Source organism: Camelus dromedarius, chromosome 5, assembly GCF_036321535.1.
Source record: "Camelus dromedarius isolate mCamDro1 chromosome 5, mCamDro1.pat, whole genome shotgun sequence".
NCBI classification, from domain to species: Eukaryota; Metazoa; Chordata; class Mammalia; order Artiodactyla; family Camelidae; genus Camelus; species Camelus dromedarius.
Window position 1 is genome coordinate 66,232,073 of NC_087440.1, and position 21,504 is coordinate 66,253,576.

General features: G+C 47.2%; 1 protein-coding gene across 4 annotated transcripts in view; it reads left to right on the forward strand.

Moving 5' to 3' along the window:
- The window catches only part of SMOC1 (SPARC related modular calcium binding 1), a 135,600-nt gene that overhangs the window by 79,675 nt on the left and 34,421 nt on the right, over positions 1-21,504 (forward strand). For 2 of the 4 annotated variants that reach the window (XM_010976587.3, XM_031453948.2), the window contains exons 4-7: positions 2,832-2,931; positions 5,087-5,134; positions 18,634-18,690; positions 20,672-20,752. In XM_010976587.3, coding sequence (XP_010974889.3) covers positions 2,832-2,931; positions 5,087-5,134; positions 18,634-18,690; positions 20,672-20,752 — 286 coding nt within the window. Of the gene's footprint in view, positions 1-2,831; positions 2,932-5,086; positions 5,135-18,600; positions 18,691-20,671; positions 20,753-21,504 lie in introns of all 4 variants that reach the window. The other 2 variants (XM_031453946.2, XM_031453947.2) reach the window with 1 other exon arrangement.

Below are 21,504 nucleotides of genomic sequence, written 5' to 3' on the forward strand. Positions count from 1 at the left end.
GTGGATACAATGGGCGCTCTCAGTGAGTGTGTGGCCCTGGGGACCTTCTGAGCCCTGAGGTCCGATTATATCCCCTGAAATAAAGCTTCGGGCTCAGTCTCTTACTCATGCTGGTGGTTCTATCCCCAGCAGACTCAGCTGGGACTCTGCATGCCCAGGAGAAGGGAGCGCCCCATGTAGCCTTCTCCACAGCCCTCAGCACTGGACTTGGTGGGTACCATCCTCATGGAAAAGGAGGCTGGCCTTGGCCACGGGAGCCAAGGGGCCTGGAAGTGAGTCAGTGCGGCCACCCGGCCCGGGGACAGGTTCCCCAGAGGGTATTATTGGCCAAGGAGGAGGAAGCAGCCAGCCAGGCCCCATTAAAATGCTGCCCCTGGCAAGGAGACATCTCTCAGAGCTATCCCCTGCAGGCCGGACAGGATCTGAAGGAGTGAACTCCAAGTTTCCAGCAGCGCTTCCCACCGGAGCCTCCGGAGGTTACCAGGGGAGCTCTGGCCGGCAGGGAGGCCAGCTTGCCAGGTGTTTCTGACATAGCTGAGAGCAATCATTGCCACAGCCCCCCTGCATCCGGCCACCACCCTGTGCTGGGCACCGGACTCACACTGTTTTCCTTGCCAGAGCCCTCCAGGTTTGGCGTTGTTACCCCCAGTTTACAGACAGGACTCAAAGAACTAAGTACCAGGCTACTTTGTAACTGGCTGGATCAGGATTCAAACGCAGGTCTGTCTGGGTTCTTTCCATCTCACCCTTAGTCTTCCTCAGAAAGTAGCACTAACCCAACTTAGGACTGATCTTGGGTGACCATCTCGGGTAACAACCATGGTCATGGGGTTTATGGACCGTCTCCATGAGATGAAGTGGGGGTGGAACGTGGTCCCAGGGTAAAGGCATTGAATTGAGTTTCCTTGCACAGAGAGCAGAGGTAAATGCCTCATTTATACACAGTCGTCACACTAGTAGGGACAAGATGCCCTCCATCTTGTTTTTATCCTGATTCTGTGGGGAGGTCTGTAATGAAACAACTAGTTTCAGGGAAACTATGGTATTTGCTACCCACACAAGAGCAGAAGCTGTTTCTGTAGCTTTTCTGCCTTACCGATAACTTCTGGGTTTTAATCAGGCTGTCAGATCTCTCCTTTACCAATGTAGCGCTTGTATACCTCACCTCTCAATTTGTATGCTGTCACTGTCTATCCTCAATTCTAATATGTCCTTGATCCCAAGAGGCACCTTTTTTTTTCTCACTTCAATGTCTGTGCAACTGGCACACATTTTGTAATTGAGGTCTATATTTAATCTGGTGGAGCTGTTTAAATTGATGGTACATTTTTAGAATGGATGGAGATCAGGAATTCTGGAAATATGATAATTCATGCATTTGTTCAACTCGTCAAATGCCTACAATAAATGTCAGGCATTATGCTAGATGCTTGGAATATAGAAGTAGCCAGTACGCAGTCCCTTGCCTTAGGGAGGTCACAGTCTAGACAGATCAACAGTTAAGCTCATTGGAACAAGGGCTTTGAATTTGGGGAAGCAGGGTGTGTGGAGGGCCAGAGGAAGGCGGGAAAGGAGGCAGGGAGGCTGGAACCACTTTAAGAAGAAGGTATATCATGAAGGAGGTAGGAATACAAAAGAGTTGGGAGTGGGTTGGGTTGGGTTGGGGAATGGTATTCTGGACATACTGACTAGTTGGAGCAAACAAAGGTTCAGAACCGTGAGACAGTAGGATGTGTTCCTGAGCCTCAAAGAGTTCCTTGTGGCCAGAATGGAGGGGGTGTGGGGAGACCTGGGATGAAACAAGGCTGCAGGGATAGGCAGGGGGCAGATCATGGGGGACCTCAAGCTCACGCAAATCAGTGTAATCTCTCTCCTGAGTCTGATGGCGAGCCATTGAGGGGTTTTAAGCAGGGGAGTGATGTCCCAATTTGTGTTTAGGAACTCCGTGTAGAAAGTGGGTGGAAAGAGGATGGTGGGGGTCGGGGGTGGAGGAGGTGGACAGAGTGATAGCTATTGAAAGGGAAAGAAGTGGTGAGGGGATAGCTGAGCGGTAGAGTGCAAACTAAGCATGAGGTCCTGGGCTCAACCCTTAGTACCTCTGTTAAATAAACAAATAAATAAACCTAATACCGTCCGCCCAACCAAAGCAAAACAAGAAGAAAAAAAAAAAAAAAAGGAGAAAGAAGAATGAAGCAGAAAGCCTCGTTTTTATTTCCTAGTCCCAAGCAGCATGGGTGGGCCTGATCATGGAGGCTTGAGGAAGATCACACGGTGGTGACAGGGCATCTAGAACTAGAACCTGCAGGCAGAAGGGACCTTGTTCTGACCTTCACCCCATCCCATGTGCCCTTGTCTCAGGAGAGCCACGTGAGCAATAGGCAGGCTGACTGTATGAACGGATGGATGCTGGGAAAAGCCAGAAAAAGAAAAGCTTTCCACTTGTCTCTGCTCATTAAAGAAGGGTCATATCCACCGACCGCGGTGACACTTCAGCTTATACTTGCCACATTCGTTCACCAATCAGAACTTCTTACAAATGGATGGGATCCGCAGTGGACCAAGTGTGCTTAAGTGCTGTAGGAGATAAGCACTAACTGTCATGAGGAAACAGGAGATAAATTGCTGCGGCTGTGCCCGAGAGTCAGACGGAAAGCACAATCGATGTTGTGGAGCGGTCCACGACCAGAGCTACCCAGGGGAGGGATGCTGGGCTGAGAGGAGGAGGGACCTCCTCCGCCACGCTGGGGATGCTTTGAAAGGGTTGGGAGGTGACTGTTGGTACAGTGACCCAAGACTTAACGGTTCTTTTCCCCTTCCACTTCCCTGAACAGGTGCAGTGCCATACTTACACGGGGTACTGCTGGTGTGTCACCCCAGACGGGAAGCCCATCAGTGGCTCTTCTGTGCAGAATAAAACTCCTGTATGTTCAGGTACCGTAGGGAGGGGTGGGAAGAAAGAAAAGGGTTGGAGAGAGACCTCTTGGCTGGTCTCTGGCATCTTGTGGGGGAACCTTTGAAAGATTGGCGGTGGTTAGGAGCCCACTTCCAGGACAGGGAGGACTCTACCCAGACACACTTGCTCTGTAGTCAGCGGGGTGATAGCATCAGGATATGACTGTGTTAGGTGTTTATTCTGTGTTTAGGTTTCTGGCTCAGTGCTCTTTACCCAAGTGTCGGCTGTAACCTCTAGAGCACAGCTTGTACGTTTTTAGCTTGTGCGCTCTGATTGCTGGTGGCCCTGGGAGCAGTTTATTGAGATGGATTTCAAGACTGCATGGGAGTTCAACATTGAAGGCTGTGATAATCAATTAGTGATGTCTATCATGGCGTAGGAGAGGAGAGGGGTGGCCCCTGTGCCGTGTGTTTGCCATCCCTGAACGATGTAATGTCTAGTGATGAAAAGCATTCATGACAGTGGCCCTCGAGTCCGGCTGTCCTCTGCAGTACCTGGGGAATTAAAAAGAACCCAGGTGTTGAAGGCTTCTTATGTCGTCTGAGCCGGTAGGTCTGGAGTGAGACTTGGAGTCCACGTGTTTATGAAGCTTCACAGACGGTTCTGATGATTAGACAAGTCAGGGAACCACAGCTTCGTAGTAACCCTCTGGGTTAGTAAAATATTACTAGCTCATAGCAAAATCAAGCCCTTTCTATTTTCAATTTTATAGGCACAGAGAAAATTTGTTCTTAGGTCAGTTTCATGGGATTGTGCACTATGAATTTACATTGTGAAGCCCCATGCCTCCCACTTCTATTCAGATGGTGAGGGATTTGGGAATTACTCCCTTAATTTACTCTGCAGCTCAGCCCGCATTTAAAAAAAACAACAACAACAACAACAAAAAACCAAAACCAGCCTATCCCACCTACTAGCTGTTTCATATTTCTCTGTAATCTGTGTCTATGAGATTTTCTTCATTTACTTATGTTTAATTTTTAAGTGCAGGCAAAATACAAAACATTATTCTAAAACCTATGGGAAATTCAGAAGGCTCACGGTCCTGCTATCCTAGCATTTTTTTCTTTTTCACTAAACTTACTCATTTTTCAACCAGCCCTGCTATCTGCTGTATAAGGGGGAAAGTAAGTGGGAAGGGCAGTCAGTATCTACATTAGGAAACCAGAGTTTGCAGGCAAAAAAGGAAAGTTTACTTTATTTGTGGCTTACATGGAAACTGGAAACCTTAATTGGGGTTGGTGTGGGGAGGAGCAGGAATGAGCCTTCCTTGCAAATGACCTGGAAAGTTTCATTTGAAGCAAACAAATGTGCTAGAAACAAGTCATGCAGGGTAATACAATTGGATTCTCACAAACTAGTATACGGAGAAGGGTGTGGATTGGGACAGATTTCTTCTCCTTTGCTGCAGGGACGGCCACAGATGCCCTTCTGTGGCTGCGCTGGCTCTGCCCTGCAGGTGGGGGTTGGTCTTTGTGGAGGAGGCAGGTGCAACAGGGTCGGGACCCTCGGATGGGTCCACGTGGTCTCCTAGCACAAAGAGGGCCAAGCGCTTGGCCAAACCCACACGCTACCCCCTCCTCGAGGAACAGGCTGCATCTAGAAAATTGCTTCCATGCCTCAGACGAATTTGGCCCATTCAGGACAATTGGGCCAACAATTTTCTACTTAATGCAGATGGAAAATCGCCGATTTCCTGCCCTAACCAGCAAGGACTGTCAATCATTGCATTCACAGCGAGAGGGGTTTTCTTTTCAGTTGGCCCTCCTGACTGGATATGGCTCAGAACATGGAGCTGGTGGGAAGTGGAGGTGAGGGGCAGTCACTGGAATGTTCAACAGAGGAGTTATGTGGATGTGGAATTTTGTAAAAATCTGGTCCAGTCTATTGCCAGGAAGCCTGGAAATCATGGTTCATCTCAACAGTGCTGTGGTATCAGTGACATTGATGTTAAACAAACCCCACTCACGTGTATGTATGTCCTCACTTTGTATATAATGTTCCTAGATGTGTATACAGTGTGTATATATACATAACCATATGCTCATAACATTAGGCTTTACCAACTCTTTGAAAGAAACCAACCACGATGCATTCTGAACGTCTGTGTTTTTGTTTCCCCTCTCACCCAAGGTTCAGTCACCGATAAGCCCTTGAGCCAGGGTAACTCAGGAAGGAAAGGTGAGTAGAGTTTCACGCTTTATCTAAATGTTTGCTTCTAAAGCCAGTCCAAGCAGGCGTTCTTAGACAAGATGGAAGGAGCCTGGGGTGAACACTTAAAATGCCCCGCAGAAATCCCCATTTTTATTTTGTGTTTCCTCCCAGAAGCATCGGAGGTAAGTAAGGCTCAAACCATGGTGGGGGCCAAGCTCCCAGAATTTCTGAGAGAGGTGGGCAAGTGCAGTGCACAGGGCTGGCAGGGACCCCGAGACTCCTGGCTCCTGGGAATTTTGGTCAATCAACTACCAGTGTAGCCAGTATTAAACAGAAATGGACAATGGAGGCAGGCAGGCCCCAGTCTGCCCTGACTCTTATTTTGGAATCCCATCTGAGCATTTTTTTTTCTGATTCTTCTTGATGATTGTTCCAGCACATCCAGAGTCTCTTCGCTGAGAGTAGGATGCTTCATGGGCATGCAACCTGGGCAGCCGTTGTCTCGAAATTCTTAATTATTTTGCCTTTGAGCTTGCATTTTGTAAGTCCAGTTCAATGGGACGATGAAGTGTGTGTGCAGGCAGAAGAGACACGTGTGCCATGTGTACCTGCTGCAGCCTCATTTGTAGATGGCTTCGGTAATGCAGGCTATGGGGCTTCCATAGTACCCTAGAAAGTTTATTTTTTTGTTACCTAAAACAGCATTAAATAGCAAATTAAAACACACTATGACACGTCAAGAGAGAGACCGTAGAAGAGAGGATAAGACTACATTTTAGTGACTTTCATGCCCCCCCCCCTTTTTTCTTGCTTTTTGAACAAAAGGCTTTGCGTTTTCATTTTGCACTGGGCCTTACAAATTATACAGCCGGCCCCGACTGGGGCATGTGTCTGAGCACTGTTTAGTGCATCAGCCAACATGAGAAATAGGTCCCTGGGATATGCTGGTCATACTTTCCAGTGTGGGAGACACTAAGAGTCACCACCTCTTGCCTCCAGGACAGCATACACGCAGAGACCTGGTAGCCATGTGGGAAACAGGTACAGCAGTTTTATTGCACGTGCAAGGACTCCAGAACCCCTGTTTTGGGTTCTCGGGTAAAACTCAGACAGGAGATCTTGGCTGAGTTTGAGGCTTTCCACCTAAATCTGGGCCTTGGGAACTTCATGCTCATAGAATCCATGTGGAGAGTTGGGCCTGCAAGGATCAGCATGAGGCACATAGGCAAGGCCCTGGACCTTGTCCCAGGTGCTTATCCCGTGGGGACCAGAAGAGGAGGCAATGTCCCCCTGCCTGAAAGCAGGAGATGAGAGTCTGGAGAACCTGCTGTCCCTGAATGCAGGTGCTCCAAGAAGATGTTGAAGTGGAGCTTGGTGATACCACCACCCACTAGAAACCATGGACCAAGGGACCCGATGAGCTGCTACCCTTCTGGTGAGGAGGAACGAGTAAGTGGGCAAAAAGAAGGGAGCAGGTGCCTTTCCAGGTCCTTCCCAGCACAGGGGCACTGGGGGAGACAGCCATCCGTGTTGGCAGCTCCCTTCTAGGTGGGAAGGTAGGAAAGAGGATGGACGTTTCTTTCTGCAAAGACCTGAGATCATCAACACTGAGGGTAGTGTGGATCTGCCTACAATTTACTGGGGTTGGAAAAGGGAGCTGCCTTCAGTTTTGCTTGTTGCAATTAACATCTTCAGGAGCATCGCCTTTATTCCTGGGCATGAGGTCTTGGTGGTAGAAAAAAAAAAAATGAGCAATCATGCAAAACAGACCATCCAGACTTTCTCTACCAAAGGGGGTACACGATGCTGAATGAGGCGCCTGAACCAAGAAAGGCCAACCAGGTGTTCTGGTTCTTAAACTGTACGGAGGAGTTCTTTCCAGGTTATTGTGGCTTTGAACCCTGTGGGTAACAATAAGAGACCTGTGGTCATGGCGGGCTCTTGCTGACCCAGCTAGAAGAGGGCAGGCGAACCTGATTCCTCCAGGGAGAATTCAGGGAACAAGGGGGTAGAGTCTGAAGCCTCATCTCAGGGGGACAAGTTGCCGCCATCAGTTCTCAGCTCCTTGCTTCTGCACCCCGGGGGGTTCCTCCCTCCCAGGTGGGAGGCCTGGCAGGGGGTGGGGGTCGGGGAGATGTGACAGCTCACTTGCCCCTGGACACTTGACTTTTGCCCAGTGGCCTCTCTCTGCTTGTACTTTGGAGGATCTGCAGAGGTGTTGATCCTCTTCTCTTTGTCTGCCGTGAGCAGGGCAGTGGAAAGCAGGTTTGGGCCACCTGTAGCCACCTGAAGCCACACCTGTCCAGGAAGCTGGAGTTTGAATGGGGACAGGGTGCGAGAGGGCATTTGTAATATCCTGTGTCAGCCCGCCGAGGTCCCTCTCTCAGCTGCTACTTAAGAATGGAATGTGCTCCGGAGGGCAGCAGGTGGGAGGACACAAAGGCCCCTTGTCTGAGCTTGTGCCCACACGTGGGGTCTCCTAGAAGGCACCTCCCCAGAGCCGCAGCCTGCAGCCCGAGACCTGCGGACAGGGATGCTAGGCTCGGAACATCATTCAGGGTGAGGAGGACAGCAAGGGAGGAGGCGAGGCTGGGGGTCTAGGTGAAGGTGGCGGGGTTGGCGGGGGAGGAGCAGAGTCAGCCCCTTCTTTCCCTACTCGCTTGCCTTTTTGAACATGCTCCACAGACGGGGCTTGGAGGGATCGGTTCTCTCTGCCTGGGAGGAATGAAAAGGCGTATTGTGCGGTGGAGGGTCTGGTTGCCAGCCAGGAATCAGTCCTCCAAAGGAGAGGAGGAGAAAGGCAGAGCGGGAGGAGGCTGGGGGAGAGGCCCAGGGAGATAGCAGGAGGTAGGCAGGGAAGAGGGAGCGGCCAGGCAGTAGCAGGTCACCGCCGTCTGGCCTGGGAGGGAGGTCTGGGTTGCTCCTGCTCCTGGGTCCACAGGTGCGGGGCCCAAGGGGAGAAGTGGGGAAAGGAGGGAGGGGGCCCGATTATCTTACCCAGATGCACGTGCTCCGGGAGGGGAGGAGGGTCAGAACTTCAGACTATTTACTTAATCCCTTGGAATGTCCTTGCCTCGCTCTGTTCTTTGGGCCCCTTGTGTTTCACGAACTCCTTTATGGGCACATGTGTGGTAATTAACACATGCAGGGTAGGTCCCGGGCCATGTGTTTGAGTTTCAAATATCCATTGATCTGGGGCACTCCCATCTTGCTGCCCTTCCCTTCTTCTCTTTCTGTCCTCACCCTTGAAGAGAGATGGAAGGGGTATGTGCTTGTCTTGCGGGGGGTGAGGGGCACACATGCATCCACATGTGTTTTATTGATGCTCCAGAGAAATATCAGAAGAGAGGAAGGGACCCCCAGCAGCCCCTTGAGCCCTGACAATCTGCTGCTGCTAAAACAGTCCAAGGCTGCTGCAATTGAGAAAGAGAAAGGAATTTTTGGTTTCCATTGAAGTAGCCCAAAGAAAAATGGCTGGGAAGCGGAATGTGTTTAGAGATCATGATTTTACCCTGATTGGCTTTTCCTGGCCCCCCCACAGCTTGTCGATTTTGCTGAGGTGCTTCTTTTTGGGGTCTGGATGCTAGTGGATGTGGGGGAGTTTCCAGGATAACCAGACACAAAGTCAGGGACTGGTTCAGGCATCATTGCTTATGAAGTGTGGGAGGGACATTGTCGGCTTCCAGTGGGATGGTGGAGGGGCGGGTGGAGAATGATTAAGTGGGAGAATGATGGGAGAGCACTTGGACAGTGATCTCTGGCAGTTCTCTGGGAGCTTTCTCTTCTGAGCACCCATGACCTTAGAGATCCCGGGGTGTTGCTTCAATACATGGCAAATGAAAATTTAGGGTCATCAGGAATTTTATGCAGTTTCTTCTTTTCCAACTTGTAAGTGGTCTGTGAGTGAGCAGTTTAAGGAAAGTGAGAGGGAATAAAAACATTAGCAGACTTCTTCCATTTTTTGCATGGCCTTCTGTATTTGTCAAGGCGGTCTTTGAGAGAAGCCGAACTTCCCAAACCCAACCCCCCTTTAATTTGCAGAGATTTCTTTTATTCCCCACTGGCTGTTCCACAGGATGTGTTCCAAACAGAATGAGTCACAATTATTTCTCCAAGGTCCTTCTCTGGGTCTCTGTTTTTAGAATCTCTCTTGGCACCCAGTCTACAGGTTGGTGCCAACTTAGAGACCTTGTCACTCAAGTGATGTAGCAACTGACAGTCTCGTTCAAGGCTGAAGGATGTGCTTAGGGCAGGGGTGATGGGTGGCAGGCTTCCCAGATGAAGGGACCATGTGGCTTCTAGCATAAGCCCTCAGGAGGGTAAAGCACACCAGAAGGAGGTTTACTTCATTGCCCCCAGCCTGGCTGAAGTGTGCAAGGCTGGCTGTCTCAGATGGTTCTATACGTGGTTCTATAATGTTCCCATGACTTTAACCTCTTCCCAGCAACCTCTTTTTTCTCGTTGCCTAGCACCAAGTGGGAAGCTGGATCATAGTAGATCTGTCAGCGTTGCCATCAAATGGCAGGAACCTGATTATCTACCAGCCTGGGTGGGACCTCTAGGGGTTGGCCTCTGCTCACACTGGATTTCCCTGTGGAGAGGCATTCGCTCTGGTACATGCCTGCTGCCACAAACTGTGCCTCAGCAGCTCCAAGCCCACGAGAGGCAGCTCTTTTCCTCTGCATGCATCTTGCTGCTGCTTCCTGCTGCTCTGAGCCACCTGACCAAGCCTGGCATATCAGCACATCGACTGCAGAAAGGGTGTGCGTCAGTGTGCTGGAGTGTTCGTGCCTGGACCACATCTCCCTTCTACCCACAGTTAATTACTCTCCCAGGACGGCTCCATCTACTCAATGCCCCACCCTCTTCTCAGCCCCTATTCTATGTTCTCCAAAAGAAAGTTTATGCATGGAAGTTACTAAATTAAGAGGTTAATCTCTGCCGTATCCTTATTTCCAAGGACTGGAGAGGAAATGGGGGTTAGTGATCTGGAAAATTCTCTTGACCATGTATCCAAACAAGTCCCTGGTATTATTAGCAACCAATGGGGCTTTATACTTGGCTCTTTTATTCTTTCATTCAACAAATATTTATTGAGGACTTAGTGCCAGCCTTGTGACAGTCACTGAGGGTCCAGGGACAAGTGAAATGCTGAGAGTCCTCGCCTCATGGAGCTGCCGGGGATGAGTGGGGCCCACCGGCCAGTTCTTGGGCCCTCTGCCTGGTCCCTGGGTGGGGCTCCTGAAGTCCAGGCAAGGCAGCCCAGAGCTGGGCAGGCCACTGAGCATGTGGTCGTTTGCCTACTGCTCCTTGACTGAGCAAGTTCAGTTCCAAGTGTAACGCAGCAATTGGAGGGAGGCAGGGATTTCAGCCTGTGGGCGGAAAGGGCTCAGGGCCGCATCTGAACCACTTACCTCCAGCCCCGAGCGCTATGCGCTCCGTGGTAAAAGTCGAGGAACTGTCACTCTCAGGTCCTGTTACACCAACAGGTGCCCGTTGAAAGAAAGCCATGAGATTCAAGGGCTGCCTATCCCGGTGTATATGGAAAGGCAATGGAGCTAGAATAGCAAAACCAGTTTTTAGAAAGAAAAAGAAAGTGGGAGGAATCACTATCTGATTTTTTTGTTAAACCAAGAGATCTTTAATGTTTTAGTCCCTTCACAACCCTTTATGAATTTTCAGTCCATGCTTCCCTTTTATCATCTGAACAAATGCCGTGACTCCCCATGTTTTATATGTTTATTTTATTTCTTTTCTTAAAAAAGGACAATTCTTTAGAGCCATTTTAGGTTCACAGCAAAATTAAGAGGAAGGTACAGAGAGTCTCCATATCCTGCCCCCACACATGTGCCGCCTCCCCTATTATCAACATCTCCCAGCAGAGGGTTCATTTGTTACAAGTGATAAACCTGCAGTGACCCATCATGATCACCCAAAGCCCATAATTTATATCAGGGTTACTCTTGGTGTTGAACACTCTATGAGAATGGACACATATAGAATAATATGCATCCACCACTGTAGTATCACACAGGGTATTTTCACTGTCCTATTGACATAGAGATCACTGGAACAGAATAGAGAACCCAGAAGTAGGCTTACGCAAGCATGGCAAGCTGATTTTTTGACAAACATGCAAAAGCAGTTCCAAGTGTAACACAGCGACTGGAGTTAGACATTCATAGAAAAATCAGCCCCCACAAGCCCTCAACCTAAATCTCACACCTTATATAAAAATTAGTCTAAAATGGATTTTGGACTTAAATGTAAAATATAAAGCTATTAAAACTTTTAGAAGAAAACATAGGAGAAAATCTTCAGAACCTGTATCTAGGTGAATCTGGAGCTTTGGTGTCAGAACACCAAATGCATGATCCAAAAATTTTTTAAATGGATAAATTGGACTTAATCAAAATTGAAAACTTGCTCTTCCAAAGATCCTGTTAAGAGCATTTAAAAAAAATACAGACGGGGAGAAAATACTTACAAACCACGTATCTGACATAGGACATATCTAGAATATATAGAGAAAAGAATGCTAAAAAGCTTAAATGTTGAAAAACAGCTCAATTTTTAAATGGGCAAAATACATGAATAGACATTTCACCAGAGCACATGTGCAGAGGGCAAAGAAACACACAAAAAGATGTTCAACATCATTAGCTATAAAAAATGCAAATCAAGACCATGACAAAGTATCACTACCCACCTATTAGAAGAGCTAAAATAAAAGTAGTGACAATACCAAATGCTAGCGAGGCTGCAGGGAAACTGGATCCTTTATACATTGTCGGTAAGAATGTCAAATGATACAGCCACTCTGGAAAATACTTTGGAAATGTCTTTAAAAAGTAAACAACGAAACATATGCTTCTCACGTAATTGCACTTCTGAGCATTTATTCCAGAGAAATGAAACCTTATGTTCACACAAAAACCTGTACATAGATAGTCACAGTAACTTTGTCTGTAGTAGCCAAAGGTGGAAGCAACCCAAATGTCCTCCAGTAGGTGAAGCAAACTGCGATGTCTCTGTCCTGTGGAAGACTACTCGGTGATAAAAAGGAACACATTGTTGACACGTACAGCAATGACCTGGGTGGATTTCAAGGGCGTTATGCAAAGTGAAAAAGTCCAAACTCCAAAGATTTTATATACTGCAGAATTCCATTTATGTAACTTTCTGGAAATGACAAAATTATAGAGATGGGGGAAGCATTAGTGGTTGCCGGGTGGAGGGAGAGAGAGGAGATGGAGATGGGGAAGTGTGATTATAAAAGGGCAGCACGAGGGACATCTTTGCGCTGAAGAAATCGTTCTGTATTTTGGTTGTGGTGGTGGTCACATGAATCTGCACATGGATAAAATTGCATAGAACCACACACCACCCACCCCCACAGACACAAACAAATGTGTACATGCAAAAGTGGTGGAAGGGGAATCAGGTCCGTGGCTTATACCAACATCAATTTCCTGTTTTTGATATTGTCCTCTAATGATATTACCTATATTATTATGTTAACTATTAGGATGTAACCACCGGAGGAGACTGAGTGAAGAGTACGTGGGATCTCTCTGTATCATTTTTGCAACATCCTGTTGCAAAATCATTTCTATAATCATTTCAAAATAAAGAGTTAAAAAAATTAGCACAGTCTTTATGTGAACCCAGTCTAGAGCCAATTCTGCTACTGGTGCCACTTTTCCGCCACCTTCCCCTTCCCCTCACCGTCCCCCTCCTCTGCCTCTTGGTCCATCTTTGGTCTACCTTTTCCAACAGCCTCACGTTTCTCTTCTTACTCAAGGGAATGTGGAGCTTGGCAATGTGGGGAACTGCTTGCAAAAAGACAGCCTTAAGCTTGCGTTCACTTGTTTTGGGGGGAAGTGTACAGGTGGGTAGGTGGAATGTAAAACATTGATCTCTCACTCTGGAAAGGACCTGAAGTACCCAGATAATGCCTGTTCTCAAAGGGCAGAATCAGGACAGCTTACAGTACGTTTCTGAACCTCGTTGATCATGGAACATGCATCTCAGAAAATGTTGAGGTTAACTAACATTCGGTTTAGGTTAACTAGCATTCCATCCTCCTCCTGGTATGGTTCGGGTCAGATTTTTAAGAGACTTTTGCAAATAGGCACAGTTGTCTTCCTGTGATGCCCAGAATATGTCGTCGCAACTTTCACACTGAGTCTCTGAGTCACCTACTGAGGGAGATGACAGCTCTGGCATAGATGTGGTCCCTTCACAAGCAAGAACCTTCCAGCACTTCTTCCAGGCTGAAGTTTATCTCCATGTCTTTGTAAAAGATGGCCAGTGGCAGCCTAAATGAATACAAGAGGGAGGGTGACCAGTGATGGACATAGCTGGGGCAGAGCCCAGGAATCAAAGGGGACTCAGAATCGTTGAGACTTTCCAAATCTCAGGATGGGGGTGGTGGTTTCTTTTCCCCCCTTCTCCAAGGCTCCTCAGTCTCAGAGACCCCAAGAGATGCCATTAATACAGATTCCTCTTCTGGCCCCTTTGACACATTTGCTTTTGAAGGACCTGGAAGAGAAAGCTCTTTGTATGTGGTCAGAATAAACTCATTGTACACCCAAACAATTAACTCCTCAATGGACTTGCCAGCCCCTTGAAAGGCCCGGCCCTGCTTCCTTGGACCTCTTGGGCTCTATTCAGTCCCTTAAGCACACCAATGTTTTTGGGGTTTTGTTTTGTTTTGTTTGTTATTCTGAAAAGTCTTTCCCTGAGAACAGTCAGAGCGGATCAACATTGTCCTCAGCCCAGCATTTATCTCCACTCGCCAGCGATTGTCAATCAGAAATCAAAAAGCCAAACAGAGGCGGCTTTGAACGGTGTCATCGGGGGTCGAAGTGACTTCCAGCTGTCTGTGCGTGGGCCAGGCCTTCTCGCAGGGCAAGGAATTGTGCTGTCACACAAACCCACTGTCTGTATAGGCTCACAGAGCCCGTGCGGGGGCTGCGACTTTCTGGGGCTGCACCTGCAAGGACGAGGCGTGGTTGGGGGTTGGGGAATCTTGGAAGGCCAAACGCCACGGCTCTGGGGCTGGGCAGAATCCAACCGCCTCTGGGGCCTTGAGCAAATCACTTTCTTGCACTGAAACTCAATCTCTTTTTATCTGCCTGGTGACTTCCTCTGCCCTGGCCGGTGCTGAGAATAGTTGAAGAAAGCCACCTGCCAGAAACTTGGAGGGTCGCAAAATGTAATAACACTTTCTTTTGTTGTTCTGGACATCATCCTTGAGAATTCTCTCAGGTTTGCCTCATTTATTTATTTTTAATGCTTCCAAGTTTACTTTTTACTTTTCTCCCTGTAAGAGAAACAATCATCTTTGAACTGGGTTTTTCCCAGTGTCCTAGCCTCTTCTCCTCAGTCTGGGAGAATATTATGGTACCAAAGAGAAATAAAGTCTTACTATTTGAGGTCTAAAAGAACCACCAAGACTAAGCATATATGCACATGAACTTATCGTGTGTGTGTGTGTGTGTGTGTGTGTGTAAACTGAGATTCAGGTGTATTTTTCTTTAAGACGTAAGAAAGCGTCTCCTCTGAAGTTAAGGATCACGCAAATAATCCAGCTGCTGCCACCTGATGATTTATCTGTAACGACTTTGGCACCCCCTCCCCACTTTGTCTTAAAAGCTTTCTTGAACTATAATTACATTACCATAAAATTTACCCATTGTAAATATACAATTCAGTGAATTTAGTACATTTATGGAGATGTGCAGCCATTAACAAGAGAACATTTCCATCACCCCAAAAGGAACCTTGTACCCACTTATGGTTATACCCCACTCCCTCCTCCAGCCCTCAGCACCTGCGTATCTGCTTGCTCTCTGTATAGATTTGCCTTTATTAGGGGTTTCATGTAAATGGAATTATACAATGTGTAGTATTTGTGCATGGCTTCTTTCATTCAGTGCAATGTTTTTGAGGCTCAGCCATATTGTTACACGTAACAGTAATTCATTCCTTTTAATTGCTAAATAACACATCATGGTATGTGTACGTCACAACTTGGTTATATCTTCACCAGCCGATGAACATTTGGACTGTTTCCAATCTGAGGGTATCATGAGTAATGCTGCTATGAATATTTATTTGTATACCTACGTGTCTTTGGGCGGATATATCTTTATTTTTCTTGGATAGATTCTCAGGAGTGGAATTTCTGGGATGAATGGTAAGTTTATGTTTAACTTTTTAAAGAAACTGCCAAACTCTTTTCCAAAGTGATCGCCCAATTTTACATACCCATCAGCAATGAATGAGGGTTTGAGTTTCTCCACATCTTTATCAACACTTGATAGTGTCTATTGTAAAAATTTTAGCCATTCTAGTAGGGATGTAATGTTATCCCACTGTGGTTTTAATTTGTGTTTTCCTAACAACTAATGATGCTGAACATTTTTCCATGTATTTATTAACTGTCCATGCATCTTTGAAATGTCTATTAGAATATTTTACCCATTTCAAAATCAGGTTGTTTGTCTTCTTATTGAGTTGTAAAGTTTACTTTATTTTTTATTTTAAAAACTTTGTGGGATTTTAATTCTGCAAATCCGATGAAAAGAAAAGCAGTTGGATAAGATAGTTTAACACTCATGGTATTATACCTTCTTTAAGAGGCCTTTGAAGTCTTTTACAGCTGCACAGTGTCCTGAGGCTGGGGAGGCAACCATCCTTCATTTTTAGAAGAGGATATCCACCGCCCAGAGAAGAAAAGTGAGGGGTTCAGGTTACCCAACTTAATGGATGTAAAGCTGGGAACTGGGATGTGACCCCACTGGGAGGCCAAGGGCACATGTGGAAGCTTTTCTCTCTCCCCAGGGCCCAGTGTGGGGCCTGCTGTTGTCCTAAGGCTTGCCAGGAAGCAGGCCTGATGTGGACCTTGGACTCAGGCCTTGGACCTGTGTTCAGTAGAAGGGTGCGCTTGTTTGCTGGGTTGGAAGCCAGGTGCCCAGGTGCCCGGAGATGATGGTCAGAGGGTCCTGTTGGCTTTGGCTTGACTTCTCATCCTTTGGGCATCATGGATTTCACAGGTGGCTCTCCTGGCAGCAGCGCACCTTGTCTTTTCTCACTTCATAAAGAGTTCCATCTAGGGCCTCCATTGTGGCCATGCAGCTGTATGTCTTCACCCTCGGTGACCCTACCCAGCAGAAAGATTCACTCCCTGCACACAGCTTCATGCTAGGTGGGCTTCTGGGTCTGCATCTGGGCAATCGTGGAGGTCCTCAACCTGCAGAAGTGCACAACTTCCCCGGGGAGACTGCACCCCCTCCTTCCTCTCCTCCAGCAGCCTATTTCGGCTGAATACTTGACCAGATGCTCAGTGCAAGACTCTCATGTGGCTGATGGGAGAAATGAACAGAATATTTTCTATTGTCCCACTCCAGAGAGAGATACAGCTCTTGGAATATGGGAGGACTTTCACTGAATGTTAAAATATCCTATAAGCCATTTGGCACTTGGCTTGTCACTGTTGTCCCTCTGGGAATGTTTGATTTTCTCACTCTCCCTCTGTTACCTTTAAGAGTCCGAAAATGAAGCCACCCTGGGTGGAGAGGCTGAGCACGCTGTGCTGGGCTATTTATATTGTGAACTCTGCATCCGGCAAGGGCAACAAAATGGGCACTGCAGCTGCCAAAAGACTTCATTCAGTGGTTCATTGAATTCAATGGAAAGAGGCGTTAATAGAGTCAGGAAAGTGATGCTATTTTAAAAAATGACTTTGTGTGGCTCCACTCTGTGTTTATTCTCCCTCAATGACTTCCAGATCAAACTTACACAGTTTGGAATCAAAAGATGACCATTCTGGACTCCAGTTTGAGGCAAATAAGATATTCAGCATCATTACTCCTCTCTTCCTGCTGCATCTCATCTCTGGGGATGACTGTCGGATAGTTCAGGATCTCCGTGGCTCTTGTGGGAGCTGGGTCTTGGTCGGCACAAAGAGCAGCAGGCTCAGGTGTCACACGACTGTCAGGTTGCTGGCCTCAGCCTCCAGTCAGGGTTTGGGTCTCCATGGCTCTCGAATCTTAAGATCCCAAGGGAAGGGCGTTGGCACAAGAAAGGGATCAGGACTCTGTGTTCTTTCTCCCTCCCCTGATAAGACGCAGGGAAGTTGGCCAAAAGTTCTGGGAGCTCCAAACAGTGAAGGCTGTTACTATTGGTGGTCTGACTGTGCTGCAGACTATCTGAGACCTTGCATTCTCTGTAAATAGTTAATGGGTGGAGAATAGTGTTCAGTTCTAAAAGATCTCTAGGGGTCTTGGGTGGAAGAGATTGTGTGACCACAGTGTCTGAGACCACAGCGCACTCCTTCCCTGCCCCTGCCAATGGAAAAGACAGAAAAATCTCTGACCTATGCATTCTCAATACAGGTAAAGATACCTGCTCCCGGCTTTCGCCAAGGAGGTGAAAATTGGTTCCTGGGGCACAAAAGAATCCTTGTTATTTTTACATCTAGAGCACGGATATGCATACAATACATAAACAGATACACAGTGTATCTTTGCTATTAAAATTTCATTGGGAAAGTGATTAGGAAAAAATGTCTAAAAATTCTCCTTACTTGGGCAATAATTCTTTTAAAAGTTGAGAAACACTGTTCTAAATTCAGGTTTTGGGGATCTTGATGGACATAATTCAAGAGTCCTGAAAGGCATATAAAGTCTGCATTTACTCTGACCTGCAGAGGTTCTAGTTCTGCAGAGAGAGCTGCCAACACTTCTAGGGCCGTAAGTGTTAGGACTTTGTTACTGAGAACTCCCTGCTCCCGTGACCTGTGTTAGAAATTTCAAAGCAAATCCAGGGTGCAGTTACTCATGTTCCATCCCATTTTGTTTGCCTCCATCTCTCCTTGGGAACTGGGGTGCATGCTGTTTCACAGTTAAAAGTGTTCCAAGGATTCCCGTTTCTTTGCAGTTCAGCGTGCTGGAGAGAGAATGGTGCTTGCCTTCACACTGTTTTTAGATGTGGGTGGAGAAATCGGTAGGAGTTTGGGAGGGAATGGCACCCTGGTCTCTTGGTTCCCCTCAGCTCTTCCATCAGCACCACTAGAAGGATACTGGGCTGGTACCTTTCACAAGAGGGCAGGGAGGAGCTGGGGACATCAGAGCTTGATGCCCCATTTCCTAACATGCCTGGAGGGAACTCGGGGCTGTTGGGGAAGGTAGCCCTCCCTGCCTTCCTGGGGAAAGAACAAGGGCTAACAGAGTCACACTGGGGTCACTCAGAGTGATGAGTCCTCCGGAGCCATGACAACTTGGCTCCCTTCCGTGGAGTGGCGAGCACACACCTGGGTTTGTCTTACTGTTGGTGTCTCTCTGTGATTCTCTCTTCCTTCTTGTTCCTTTCTTCTTTCTTTTCTTTCTCTTCGGTCTGTTCCTTGGGACTTGGCCGGGCCATGTGCAAACCCCAACCATTCAACAGTGCTGGAGAGTAGATAGTATTTACCTCAATAATGGTAGTCTCTTTTCGATTCTTTTTAACCCTCAATTCAGATGACGGGTCTAAGCCGACACCCACGATGGAGACCCAGCCGGTGTTCGATGGAGATGGTAAGCTTTTCTATTACTTCAGATTCGAATTCTCCCACCCGTTTTCAGCTTTGGGGAAGGTATTTCCTTCAGATGTTTGTGTAAGCTTTACTATTATTATTTTTTTCTTTTTTAATTTCAAATTTTCCCCAGTTTTAGCTGGGTTGTTTTAACCTTTTAAAAAATGCAAACCCTCCCAGGAACTAGTACACTCTCCACTTCTGGAAAAGGCCTCTGTTCTCACCAGGCTTCCTGCCTGGCTGCTCGTGGCCAACAATAACAGAGCCTGGATGGACCCTGCAAGCTGCCAAGACCAAGGAGCCATGGCTGAGAGAGACAGTCAGGCCGGCAGCATCCCTATTCTAAACAAATCAGCACTTACAAGTTCCTGGAGTGCTCTGTGCCCAGCATTGTGCGAGGCCTCTGGGGGATGAAGGAGACACAGATGAGATGGAAGCCTTTGCTCTCAAGAGAGCAGCAGCTATTGGAGAGCTTTACATATGAGATTATATGGTCTCAGTTTTTTGTTTTTTGTTTTTTTTTGTAAGAGACATTTATGGAAGAAAGGGACCACAATGGTGTGGGAAAAGAGTGTGTGAACAGAGAGAACTTGAGCTGGATCTTGGAAATGCGGGGGCAGGAATCAGGAGTTCCTGACCGGGGGACTGGCGTGGAAAAAGGAAAGAGTATGGTGGACACGGGGTATAGTGACAAAAGTAGGGGAAAGAGACTGCTGAGCGGAACTGGTTTGGCTAAGTTGTAGGGACCTTGAGAGTTGAGTCAAGACATTCGGGAGACGAGAAACTCTAGGTCAAGAGAAATAGTGGTGTTTGGCGGTACGAGGGAGGCTGGTATCGCGAGAGGTGTGAGGAGCAGGCAGAAGGAGTCTGGTACAAGAGGCTGCCTTCGATTAGAGTTTCAGCTACTAGGAGTCTGTATCCCAGTTCTAAGAGGAGGAGCGGGAAGCTTGGCAGGGTGCAGTTTCTAGAAAGTCTAACAATAAGGTTTAGGGCTCAGTGCAATATACAACAACCCTTTAGTAGCTTCCAGCCGAGTACATCCAGCCTCGGATCATAAGACTGGACAGTGTGACAGAGGAGTAAGAAGAAATGATGCCACTGGTTGGTACTGTGGCTAAGGACGTCCCTCACCCAGGCTTGGTTCTAGATAGAAATATGAGATAGCCTTTGCAGCTGGTCACATAGTGGAACTTATGTGTGTTCATGCCTAGAAGGTCAAATGTTTCTGTGATGTACAAACGTCCTAGATCATTGGCAAGTCTGGGACCTGGGAAGATCGGGTGGGGAATGGAGACCATATCAGCTTGGAAGATCTTCCAGACACTCTCCCTGAATATCTTGTCATTCTACAGTGTGTTCAGGGTCACTGTCAGATTTCCACAGCACCTGTTCACTGGGTGACCCAAGCCCTGGAGAGCATGGAGACCCCCTGGAGCTCACTGGATGGAGGAATTCAGACTGTTCAATGAGGAACCGTTAGAAAGGGGATGGAAACACGCATTAGACCCATTACTCTCTCTCCCATGTGGAGCCGAGTCTCGGCAAGCTAAAATCTGTTGTGGCTCAGCTGTTTCCTCCAAAATGGTCTCTGTGGTTTGTTTGGCGTTCATTTGTTGATTTATCCCCTTTAAATCTTCCTCCAGGGAAGCAGCTGAGAGAGACTTGGCTTGGCCCGTGCTCCTCACCTCCTGGGATAATATTTTTATTCCTGGATGGAGTGGCTCAGTGCCTCCAGACTCGGACCACTCTGCCTCCCAGTATAGGAGGCCCTGGTTGGCTCCTATGAGCTGATGGAGAGAGGGGCTTCCATAGTGAGAAAGCATGAGGACGTTGGGACAAAGTGGGTATGGAATGAGGGAGATAGCTCAAGTTTAGATGCCTCAGTCTTTTTAAAAAGCTATTAAAAAGTCTGGAGGTTACACTCCAAGTTATATATTCTCTTTGCCCAGACTTTATTTTCTCTCTCCTTTTTTTTCCCCCAGAAATCACAGCTCCCACTCTATGGATTAAGCACTTGGTAATCAAGGACTCCAAACTGAACACCACTAATGTAAGAAATTCAGGTAAATGTCCTCCCTTGGATCACGTGCACACCTGCCCTGTCCGTGGTTGCCACACGGTTGCCACCGCTGTGTGGGCTTGGGCAAGTCATTTAACCAGTTTGGTCTTCAGTTTCTTCAACAGCTGTAAAATGAGATGAGTGAGATCCCTTCCAACTTTGTCTTCAAGTAAGTGCTCTGGGATCAGCTTTCATGAGTAGCTGATCCTCTTAGCCAAAAAAATTTTGATTGTATATTTTAATTCACTTTCTATATACCATGCAGAAGAATTTGAAAGAAGAATAGCTGGACATAGAGAAGTTGGACTTGAAATCTTAAGAGCCTTGGTTCTATGTGTTTTTAAGGCTCTAAATAGCCACTTACAATTATGTCTTTTCTGGTCTGCTCTTTTGAGGGTCTTGTGAGTGTTCAGGTTTTGGTACTGGCTGAACCCCTTGTGGAAAGGTGGTAACTTCTGAAGAGTGATTAGATTTGTAGGATTTAATTGTAGAGTTCATTTACCATCAATGAAGACCAAAGTTGATGAAGTTCATTTACCGTCAACAAAGACCAGCTGTCCTTCAACAAGAAGATGTATTAACAGACCCAATCTGTATCTCTGTCGGGGTTGGGGGAAGTCATCCTTCTTTCAGCCTCAGACTTCACTGAGAGATATGCCGCTTGGCATATTTATGTCTGGTTGTTGGATTTAGCCATATCATCTTTTCCTGATAGATAGCGAGGACTGTAAACTAAAGATACATTCTCTTCAACTA